This window comes from Magnolia sinica, chromosome 3 (genome assembly GCF_029962835.1).
Source record: "Magnolia sinica isolate HGM2019 chromosome 3, MsV1, whole genome shotgun sequence".
NCBI lineage: Eukaryota > Viridiplantae > Streptophyta > Magnoliopsida > Magnoliales > Magnoliaceae > Magnolia > Magnolia sinica.
The window spans coordinates 130,055,753-130,067,384 of record NC_080575.1 but is presented as its reverse complement, the minus strand read 5'-3'; the positions used below and the strand labels follow the sequence as shown (position 1 = coordinate 130,067,384).

The window sequence follows — 11,632 nt, the reverse complement described above, 5'->3', positions numbered from 1 at the left end:
TTACGAGGAGACCTTTTCACCTGTTACAAAGTTCTCCTCAATCCGCATGATCTTGTCCATTGTCGCAAGTTTAAACTTAGAGTTATATCAGATGGATGTAAAGACCGCATTCTTAAATGGTGACTTAGATGAAGAGATATACATGCAACAACCCATGGGTTATGTGGACAAAAAGCATCCAAAGAAAGTCTGCAAGTTGTTAAAATCTATCTATGGGCTGAAGCAATCTTCAAGACAGTGGTACATGAGGTTCCACTTGGCCATCACCACTTTTGTATTCACGATGAGTGAAGAAGATCATTGTGTATACATAAAACGGTCTGAAAGATCTTTTCTGATACTATCTCTATATGTAGACTGGTAATGACATATAATTGTTGATATTGACTAAAGATTGGCTATTCTCGAACTTTGATATGAAAGACCTCGGTGAAGCCAACTTTATTCTTGGGGTAAAAATCATCCAAGGATCGCCCTAAGAAATTTTAGGCTTGTCTCAAGCAACCTATATACAAAAGATCTTAGAGCGGTTCGGGATGAAAAATTTTAAAAGTCATTGAAACCCCTATGGATAAAGCTACCAAGCTAAACAGAAAATCGTGTCCCCAGATGAAGCCGAGAAATTGGCTATGTCCTCGATACCTTATGCAAGTGCAGTAGAGAGCTTAATGTATGCTATGCTTTGCACCGGACCGGATATAGCTATGCAGTTGGCATAGTCAGCCAGTAACCCGGGACAGTCTCATTGGCAAGCCGTCAAACGTATATTCCGCTATCTCAGAGGAACAAAAGACCTAATGTTGTGTTATGAAGGAACAAGCCTCGAGCTCAAAGGATATTCAGATGCTGCTTGGGGTAATGACGCCGACGAGGGAAAGTCTACTTCAGGATATGTATTCTTACTCGGAGGAGGAGCTATCTCATGGTCGAGTAAGAAACAGACATCCACAGCTCTTTCATCTATGGAGGTCGAGTACATTGCATGTTGTGCTGCAGTTCAGGAGTGTGTATGGGTTCGCAGATTTCTATTGAGTCTGGGTGTTGTACCGAGTGTTCGTCAGCCTATATCGCTGAAGATAGACAATACTTCTGCCATTGACTTGGCAAAGGACCCTAAACACTACCAGAAATCTAAGCACATTGAGATCAAGTATCATTACGTCCGTGATCAAGTGAGAGATAAGAAGGTCACCCTCAGCTACATTCCTACTAAGGAGATGATGGCTGATCCCATGACGAAACCTATAACTAGAGATCTATTTCAGGTTCACGTCAGGCAGATGGGATTGAAGAAAGCTTGACTGATGTACTTGTTTTGTAGTACCTTTGATCTTTCATTAATGAATATTATATTCCTTTTTATTCAGTATTGAACACTAATATAACTAGGTATGAAGATCATCAGCATTTACCTTAAAATCATGTAGGATTTCTATTTTTTGTCGGCAGGCCGGTCACCCACTCGCACGGGTTGACCAACCTTGAATGTACAAGAGAGGTACATTTAGGGCTATGTTTATACATTGAGGTATGAACTTCCCTTTATTGTGAATAATAAAGGATGAGGATATGAGTGAGTCGTATCCGCCTACAATCTTATAAAGATTGAAGATGAGACTGATAAAGTCGAATAACATAATCGCACCATTCCGTTACATGCGATCAATGTTATAGCCTGAATTTATAGTCAGGTTATGAGGTTATGAGATGAATCGTACCTCATGTAGAATGACCTGCGTATTATAGACCCGACATTCTCCTAGTATTGTCTACTTTAAGACGTGGATTGTATCCACGTGCTGAGACCTTTTACCTACAGATTGCTTTGATTCGATCTAATCATTACAACGTGCGAGTAGCTAGTCCCGTAGGTGACTCTTTGTGTCCTTAGTTACCATCCTTTTATATATATGAGGATGAGATTGAGTGTCGCTACTTTAGTGTACTATGACAAAAGGTCCTTGATTGGCCAGACTCGGTTATACTAGGAAAGCAATTTGATTAATTTCAAATTACACATCTACGTGGGGAAGATCCCGTGACAGCTACACCAAGTTTCTAGAACTATAAATACGCACTTGAAGACTTATCCGCCGGCAGTATCGAGTTGTTTTTATTAGACTTTTGCAAACAGTATTTTTCTTAAAAAGCATATACATATATAAGTATTGCTTTAAATTGGTTTTATTCGAAGTTTGTGAAAAATCAAGTTTTCATAATAACTCGATAAGTTGGATAAGTGCGTATGTTGGCCGAGTACTCCAGGTCGGGAGTTAACTCCATCCGGTGTGGTCATGCGGACTAGGACAGGCATTGCAAAGCTTGGGTTATTGAGTACTAGTCAGGTGGTCACTTAGTACTTAAGCAACTGTGAGAAGATTATGGTGATCCAGCTGGTCCCACGCCTCTGATTCTTTTGATCGCGATGTTTGATCTTTGATTGTTATTAGGCGAGTTAAATGGACAAATTTATGTGCCTATCCCACAATGTGATTGAGTGGGAGATGTTGGACGTAGGCCGGTGGGGCCCACTGGTGAGCAATCACTAGTGGGTGGGTCCCACATATTTAGGCATCTTCCGGCCTTTCTCCTTTTCTGTTATATTTCAAATTCAAAATTGAATTTGATTTATGATAGGAGATAGGGATAAGACCGGATGATATGGTCTCATCCAAACTCCCTTCCTTTCCTATAAAAAGGCATGTGCTCTCTTTCTCGTATAATTAAAAAAGTATACAAAATACCGAGAGTATATGGTGAGAGAAGCATTGTGCACGAGAGTCTGTCTATCTTAGCTTATCCTTGGGACGATCTGATCCATATATCGCAATTCGGGACCACTATATACCGTAAGATCAGAGGTGTGAATAGTTCCATCTGCTCCAGTAGTAGATAGGCGGGCCGAATGGCATTTCTCTGCAAATTCGGGGAATGTTCTCCATTTATAGAGTTTGGGAGCCCTCTCATACGCACTTCGAGGATTTACATCGTTGAAGGAATAGGATGCAGAGACTTTCCAGTCAATATCCCTCATCCACGGTGCGGTCCACTAAACTAACAATGTGGATCACCTAAAGACGGGCCCACTTGTATGGGCCGGTGTATTGTGGGACAGACACTGCACTTTCGATATCTCAATTCTATAAAATCATTGACTTTCTGATGCAGTTTTATATTCGAATGGCCTGTCTGGTTTTGGCGGTGCAAGAAATATAGATTTCAAACAAGTTCTGTTTCTGGTAATTAGATTACAGTTTTCATTTGTAGCTTTCGCTGCATTTGTTTGGATTGGAACATCTTCCTCGCTTTTCTTGGCGTTTTTTTATTTGAACTCTTTTGGATATTCTCTCTATATATTGAATTAATCTGCTCTTTGACATTTTCGCAACGGTCCCTTTCGCCGCCTACTCCTCTTTTGTTCATTTGGGAATTGTCGAGAAATTCTGTTTCCTTCTCTTTTCTTTCCTCTCTCTCTCTCTCTCTCTCTCTCTCTCTCTCTCTCTCTAATCCGAAGGTATGATATTTCCGCAGCCAAGAGCTTTAATTCTCGAATTGAGTGAATCCTGGAAGATGGCACGGAATTTGTTTTGGGTTGCTTTTAAATTTATATTTTCAGATTTCTCTCGGTCTTGAGCTTTCTGGCTTGAAAGCTTATACTGACTATTAATATCAGTTATTATTTGTTCAGGCAAATGCAGGATTTGCTATTTCATTTTTTGGGCTATTGTCGGAAACCCATTTTCATATTTTGGAAATGTATAACAATTAATAATGACAACAAGCTGACGATTAATATCTCTGGAGGAAATAAATATGTTTTTCCTAAGCTGGCGTGTTTTCACTGGTGAAAGATACATGTGATTTTTTTTTTCCCCCCTTAAAAGTCTTGACTAGTGATAGTCCGTTTGGTTTAAAAAAATTTGGCCCACCAAATAGAAGTGGCGTTGTACCTAAGATCATGTCTCCCATTCTTTTATAATCTTCCCTGTTTATTGTTTTTTTTTTTTTTTTTTTTTGAAGCGCATGAATTTTTTATTGGTCAGCATAAAAATCGTGGCATTATCATGTAAATCTGCTCCATTTTATTTTAATTTCAAGCGGATTCAACGTAAATGATAGCAACGACTTAGAGTCTTATATTTATTTTATTATGTCTCTTCCTCCATTTTGAAGATATGTGCTGTCATGTTTTTCTATTTAACTCATCACATGCATTACCATAGCTAGCTAAAGTGATGTTTGCTTTTCTCAGGAATTGGAGCTGTGTCCGTGAAGAATTATGTATATATCAGTCTGGTGTTTCAGCTGAACATCTATTGTCCCATTGATCTGAGTGGCTCTAGTCTGCCATCTGTTTCTTGGGTCGATTGCCATATTGGTTGAAAAGAGGTTCCTTTCATCTTCGGTGGTTAGAGCTGATTGACTTGTGTTAAACAGGATACTTAACAGTATTTTTGGATTCCTGTTTTTTGTTTACTATTTTGAGTTTCTGTTATATTCTCTTAGCTTTCGGGCATAATATTCTCCTGTTCTGATTTCTTTCTCATGAAATCTAGGCGAATTCTTGCTTCAAATTATCTCTGCAGATGACTTCTTGCTTCATTGCATCTCTGCATTAAATTCATTATATGTAAAAACAAAAAGAAAGGAAGAAGAAGAGATTTTGGTGTTCTGACATGTATTACATCCTGATTCATCCAGTCTGTATGTGGGACCCATGGTTCAGTGATCCAGACTGTTGATCTAATGTGCCCCACCACGGATAGGGATGCACCAAGAGTATTCCTGATCGGGGCAAACCCCTACCCTTCAATCATTGGCCTTTTTTCTAGACTGTTGCTGCTTTTTTTTTTTTCCTTAACTATCTATTTGTGGGCTGCTGATTGGAAGAGTATAGTCTTCCGGTAGGATACTTTTGGAGCATCCCCTTCATTGATGGACCCATCAGATCGATGCTCCAGATCAGTGAAGCAGGGCCTGCTTGCATATATTGGGTGATCAGGACACTGTATAATTCCTCCCATTTCAATTTACTACTGTTGTGGGTTGAAATAGAAGATGATGAGCTATTGTTGTTGTCGTTATTTATGATAATCTTGTTTTGTTGTTATTATCATCATCAATTAATATTCAATTACTCATATGTATGGGCAGGTAGGGGAAAAAAAAAAAACATTTGTTACAGAGGAAGTATGCTCGTGACAATGCAAACAGAATTGAGGCATGCCCATAATTATATGCATCTTGCATACACGTGGCATTCGCCATTTCCATTTGGTTCTTCATGGAACTTTTTTTTAAGGAAACTGTCCCAATAAAAAGAAAGGGTTGAAACCTGAAATCCCAAATTTTGTCTGAACATGGAGCAAGATGACCCAATTTTCCTAATATTCTAGCACCTGCTTAAGAGAGGAATGGGTCATGTTTTAATGAATATGCATGGATAGCAAAGAAGAAGATGGATTTTTTTTTTCTTTTTAATTCCTTTATTTAACAAGGTTTGCTAGAATACATTCCGATGTATTGCTTAGGATGCGCAGAACTTTACCCTTTGGATTTGGATTCATCTTTCAAGAATCCAAGCTATTAATGTGATGGGGGATGCAACCAAATGGCCACCCAAGCTGGTTGAATAATCCTACCATTCAGAATGTCTTGATTGATGATCAGGGCTCGATCAATGGTCTGATGATCAATGATCAACTTAAATTGTGGGACATATGGGATCAATCATATAATCATCAAATTTGTAGCTTTTGTTTGTTTGTTTGTTTTTTTTTTTTTTTTTTTGAGAGATAAAACATATTTATTTCCTTCAGAGATATGAATCATCAGTTTGTTGTCATTATAAATTGTTATACATTTCCAAAATATGAAAATGGGTTTCCTCCAAAATATGAATCATAGCTTTTGTTTGTTAATTAGTCTTTATGATGAGATTGAGTCATGATTTAGTCAATCGCACATTTTTGTCACTTCCTTGGTGGCCCAACCAAATGATGTCCCAATGGCACGAAATTGGTCCCATTTGATAGCTTATTTAGTAAGCTTTGAAATGAGCCCAAGGTCATGCAATTCTGGGCTGTTTGCGTTAGATATGGCCCATTTAAAGCCTATGTTGCAGAGGGGTAATGTATTATTATTATTATTATCATTGAATAAAAATTCTTTTTTCATGTTTTTTTAGTTTAGTTTGATTTGGTAGCAAATTTGCAGAGAGGGCTTTTTCATGGTCTCTAACATTCGGCAAAAGGATTGTTGGAGTCTTTCTCACAATCCATACATACAAATACATGGTATTATTGATAGATAACAATTTTAGAAAATTACAAACATAATAAAATTATATAATAACAAAAAAAAAAAAAAAAAAAAGATAAACTAAATTTTGCCTCAATAGCTGTCTACATGTCCGATGCGTGTCTAACATGGCCATGTTTATTTGAAATGGAGGGTTTCTTATATAGATAACTAGGTGGAGCTAATATTCCATTTCTTCTAATGACAAGTTGCTTGAGTGTATATGAAATCCAGTTAAGAGTCATCCTACATAGATTAATTGCATTTAGCTGATCAGATGAAAAGCTATCTACAATAAGGCCAAGCTGGAAGTTAACTAAAGTCAACGCCCGTTACAAACTGACAGTATGAAGAAACTGTTTTGTCTAGCTTTATCTTGCTTAAAACCATCTTTCTTACTTTGTTGATTTTTTCCTTCTGTTTTCTTTTTCTTTCTATTGAAACTTGACACCAATGGAAAGAACAATGTATGCTAAGATTGTTTACACAATGCAGGTATTCTTGCTTCATCATGGAAAACAATGAATTTCTGGGTTCATCAAAGCAGGATTCCCCTGAAGAACTTCCATCTCTTTTCCAGAATATAACATCCCATTCAGTGCCCGGCTTCGATAATATTGGAAACAGTGGTGGCCTGAATTATCCATATCAGCCAACTGTGACTCCAACAAACAATCCTTCACCCAATCATACATCAGTTAAAGTAAGCCAAAATTTCAAAGATCAATACAATTATTGGATCTTAAATGAATTTGAAATGATAATTATACTATGTGGAAAAGGATATTGGTTCTTAAATTTGTTACTGTCTGCATAACATGTTGGCTCTGCACATGCTTGTTTCGATGTGTTTGCTACCGATGCACGGCTTAGAATGACTTTGGTGTTAGGCCTATCTTTATTTAAATTTGTTGTTGTTCCTCTTCTTCTCATGTATTTATTTATTTATTTATGTCATTTACAACAGGTAACAGAAGCATCAGCCTTTCCAAGCTGTGCATATTCATCAATGGACTGCTTACCCAAGTCATCACTGCAAGCAATCGATCCACATCGATTACATTCTATCTCCATAAGCATGCCTTCTTCTCCTGCTGGACTTCAATTAGAAGGAACCAAAAGAGGTCTCTTCAGCGACAAAGGTGGAACTAATTTCAACCATGAGACCACACACCTTCAGGAAAACTCTTCTGTTTCTAACACGCGGCAGCCAAAGCAGGCAAAGTTCCATTCTCAACCCATACCTGCAGGCCATGCATATGCTAAGGCAGTTACAGAGGTAAAGCTTCCTCCGAATCCTTTGGAACAACCGCAGATGAATTTGAGGAATAATCGGGCTAAGGACAAATGCTACGACTCTTTCAAGACATGGTCAGGAAGACTTGAGAGGCAGCTCTCAAACTTAAGTAGAAAGCACCAGGAAGCAGAAGCAGAGATTAACAGTACACAGATTGCTGAAATTGAGGTTTTACCAGTAGATCGCTACTATGATGCCTTAGAAGGGCCTGAATTGGATACTCTCAGGGTATGTGGCCTTTTCTTTTTTCTTTTTTGTTGATGCTGCTGCTGTTGTGCTCCATTTGCTTCATTCAGCTGACAGGATATCATCTCTAGAGTCTTCCTACCTCAAGTCATGTAATCTTGATAAAATAGCAAGAAATTGCCCTAACTTATGTAAGTTGATATCCTTAAAGATTAAAACATATGAACCTGATTAACAGACACCTCATCTTTCTCTGTCAAGGAGGCGGCTTTATCTTTTCAGCTTGATAACCTGATTGTCGGGGTGGTTGCATCATTGATTCATAGGTGCTTTAGCCAGGCCAAGAGTTTCTTCTTTTTACTTCTATTGTGCCAACTACTAATTTCTTTCATCGCCAATTCAGACTTATTGATAATATGGTTTTGATCCCTTTGTATCAGTTATATCAGGTTATTATCAAATTGGTGAGTTTACAATGGGTGACTTCTCTGTTCATGTTTGATGTTGACTACTTATAACAAGGTTTTGTTCTCCATTGCAATTAGAGGAAAGGATGAGTTGGTATGCATTTCATACACAGAGGCAGATCGAGGGTTATTGTTATACGTGTGGTCTAATCTAACTAGGATTATTTCTATCTTATAGTTAGTATTATATTTCAAATTCTTTTTTTTTTTTTTAGTTGAGAGTTTTATGTAGTCCATCAGAAGAATAATATTTCCTCCATTTGAGTAGTTATTAGCTTTGTGTTCATGCATCTACATGTCATTGGACAAGACAGTTTGAGTTGGAAGTTGAATCAAGTTGGATACTTTGAGGTGGTTTAGGCCTTTGTTTGTATATTAACAGGCATGTACATATAGAATAGAGCATTGAGATGCGGGGTAGATAACACAGTACTGAATAGATTCTTTCTTACGTGTTCCTTTATCTTTCTTTCATCTTCTTCTTACACTATCAGTTTTCTCTCAACATGCATGAGATTTTTAGTTGCAGTGGTGGTGAGATCATATCCTCAAAAGTGAAGTCCCCTTAGCAAAATAAATTGTGAATATAAACTCAAATGCAACACTACAGGACATGCATATAAGCATATCTATGCAAGTACCATGATCTGAACCAATAGGATTTGAATTTTTTTTTTTCTTTGAATCTTTTTTCAGACTTCAGAGGAGTTGGTGCTGCCAGAAGACAAGCAGTGGCCATTCCTTCTGCGTTTTCCAATGTCTTCATTTGGTATCTGCCTTGGCTTTAACAGCCAAGCCATCCTTTGGAAAACACTAGCCATATCTCCAGCCACAAGATTTCTACACATAAGCCCGACCATCAACCTCGTCCTCTGGTGCATCTCTGTTGTTGTGATGGCCATTATCTCCTCCATCTACTCTTTGAAATTAGTCTTCTACTTTGAAGCAGTTCGCCGTGAGTACCACCACCCTATCCGAGTCAACTTCTTCTTTGCCCCATGGATTGCCTTCCTGCTCTTAGCACTTGGGGTGCCACCAGTGGTCACTGAAAACCTCCCAGCCACTCTTTGGTATGTGCTCATGGCGCCAATCTTATTTCTGGAACTTAAAATCTACGGGCAATGGATGTTGGGAGGCCAAAGAAGGCTTTCAAAGGTTGCGAATCCATCAAATCATCTGTCAATTGTTGGTAATTTTGTGGGAGCTTTGTTGGGTACATCCCTGGGGCTAAAAGAAGGGCCCATTTTCTTCTTCGCAGTTGGGTTGGCCCATTACACTGTGCTATTTGTAACTCTATACCAGAGGCTTCCGACAAATGAGACACTCCCAAAGGAGCTCCATCCAGTGTTCTTTTTTTTTGTTGCAGCACCCAGTGTAGCTTCTATGTCATGGGCAACGATTCAAGGGGGCTTTGATTATGGGGCAAGGATAGCCTACTTCATTGCCCTATTCCTTTATGTTTCTCTTGTAAGTTTCTCCATCACATGGCTATGCATATTTCTGCCATCTTGCTCTTCTTCTGTTTTGCTTAAATGGATCATCTTACAAGTCTTGTCACCTGTTTTTTATGTGTGCGCATTTTCAGGCTGTTCGTGTTAATTTCTTCCGAGGCTTCAGGTATTAACTAACTGCATTGTATTTCTTACAGGTCTCCATGTTCCTTCCATTCCATATTTCTAAATGCCTTCCAAACTCTTACTCCTTCACCAGGTTCTCGTTGGCATGGTGGGCATATACTTTTCCCATGACGGCGGCTTCCATCGCGACCATCAAATACTCAAATGCAGTCAAGAATCCGTTAACTCAATCACTGTCCATTGTTCTCTCTGCCATATCTACCCTCACAGTAACAGCTCTGCTCGTCTCCACTATTGTTCATGCCTTCGTACTCCGGAACCTCTTTCCCAATGATATTACCATTGCAATTACAGGGAGAAGGCCTAAGGGAAGTAAGAAACGTTCACATCTGCGAACCACGAGTTCAGATGCTAAAGATATTGAAACTTCTGATGAGATGAGTATGCAAGGATTCTGATTGGCCTTTGGGTTTCATTTTCATTCTAGATTTAGGGAAGCTCGTGCTATTCTCCTTCACATGATGTTTGATGCAGTTGTTTGTGTGAGCAAAAAATCGGTTATCTGTCAGTGACTCAGTTACCAAAGCAAGCATACGATTTTATTCTCCTAAATATGGTTTTTGAAGTTTGGCAATTTAGCCCATCTTGAAATATCTGCAGTTGGGAGATGAAGGTGCATTGTAGGATTTTCAAGAGCTCTTGATGAGATCATTGCTGCCTTGGAAATTGGCTTAAAAGGCCACTGCTTTCTAGCATGGTTGGTTAGTGGAGGTTGTGAGTTGTATTGCCAACGTGGAGAGTGGTGGTGGTTTGTGTTTTCGAAATAAATCTCAAATTCATATGTTAGGCATTTTCATGTGCAGAGTTTGTTTTGAAAATGGTTGATCTTTCAGTCAATGATGAAGGAAACAAGCAATTGAAATGGGAAAGAAAAGCACTAGAAGAACCGTGAACAGAATGCGATCCCATAGAAAGTAATCCTGCACCTCCATCTCTTTATTAGTTTGAATGTTTATTCAGCTGATGGTCCACCTGTTTCATGGAACAAACATATGGACATCCGGTACAGAAAGAAAAAGAGCGGCAGGCAGTGGATAAACTATATAGCCTCTGAAGCGAATGTGGATTATGAATATCTAGTTTTGATCTGCAAGCCACTTCAAGCAAGTAGCAAAGATTATTAAAGAAGGATATCCAGGAAGTCCACTTACAGATTTAGGCAGCAAAGGCGAGGGGATTCTCTTGTTACCGAATTTCTGTTGCAGATATGGCTTAGCAAACTAGCTGTATGGGGATTCCACATGCATTTGAGAGGTTTCTGTAAATTGTTATTCCATCTCTTTATCTTCAGTACTAATGAAAATTTCCAAGTGGTAAAGACAAAAATATACCTGTGATAGTTGTGTCCCAGAAATTATGGAGGGAAAGTTGAAATATGAAATGGTTTTTTTTTTGTTAATATGTTGAAGTCTAATAATCAACAAGCTAGCAGTGATCATGAAATTATCAATTTTTCTAAACGGAAATTCCACTCTTCTTGTATTGGATGTTGTATTTTTGTGTTTCAAAATAAATAAAAATTTATTTTTAAATGTTTTGAAAATTTCCTTCAAAATTTTCAAAATGATAGCTCTTCTGTTAGCTTTGATGCATCCAAGGCAGTAACATTTATGAGGTAATACAACAAGGGATCTAGCCATGGATCACTCCCACACAAGAGGCTGCATCTACCATCTCCACTAAAGACCCCAAGACAAACAACGGCTATTTTTACCATGGCTTGATGCACCATAAGATAAGATACC

The 11,632-nt window shown here is 38.4% G+C and overlaps 1 protein-coding gene across 4 annotated transcripts; it reads left to right on the top strand.

The window, feature by feature from the left end:
* Positions 1-3,071: 3,071 nt before the first annotated feature.
* Positions 3,072-11,079, top strand: LOC131241324 (S-type anion channel SLAH2-like). 4 transcript variants are annotated; one of them, XM_058240123.1, is made up of 7 exons: positions 3,072-3,239; positions 4,253-4,408; positions 6,796-7,003; positions 7,268-7,825; positions 8,947-9,717; positions 9,836-9,867; positions 9,961-11,079. In XM_058240123.1, exons 3-7 carry the CDS (start codon positions 6,812-6,814, stop codon positions 10,283-10,285), a joined length of 1,878 nt encoding a protein of 625 aa, XP_058096106.1. In that variant the 5' UTR covers positions 3,072-3,239; positions 4,253-4,408; positions 6,796-6,811; the 3' UTR covers positions 10,286-11,079. The 4 variants fall into 4 exon arrangements, with proteins under 4 accessions (XP_058096106.1, XP_058096105.1, XP_058096107.1 ...); XM_058240122.1 differs by lacking the exon at positions 3,072-3,239 and having other exon boundaries at positions 4,007-4,408; XM_058240124.1 differs by lacking the exons at positions 3,072-3,239; positions 4,253-4,408 and adding an exon at positions 6,219-6,645.
* The last annotated feature ends 553 nt before the right edge of the window (positions 11,080-11,632 follow it).

Coding starts and splice junctions, on each gene's coding strand:
- LOC131241324 (XM_058240121.1), top strand. CDS start 6,770: ATGCTAAGATTGTTTACACAATGCAGGTATTCTTGCTTCATCATGGAA. Junction 7,826..8,946: donor CTGAATTGGATACTCTCAGG/GTATGTGGCCTT, acceptor ATCTTTTTTCAG/ACTTCAGAGGAGTTGGTGCT. Junction 9,868..9,960: donor AATTTCTTCCGAGGCTTCAG/GTATTAACTAAC, acceptor CTCCTTCACCAG/GTTCTCGTTGGCATGGTGGG.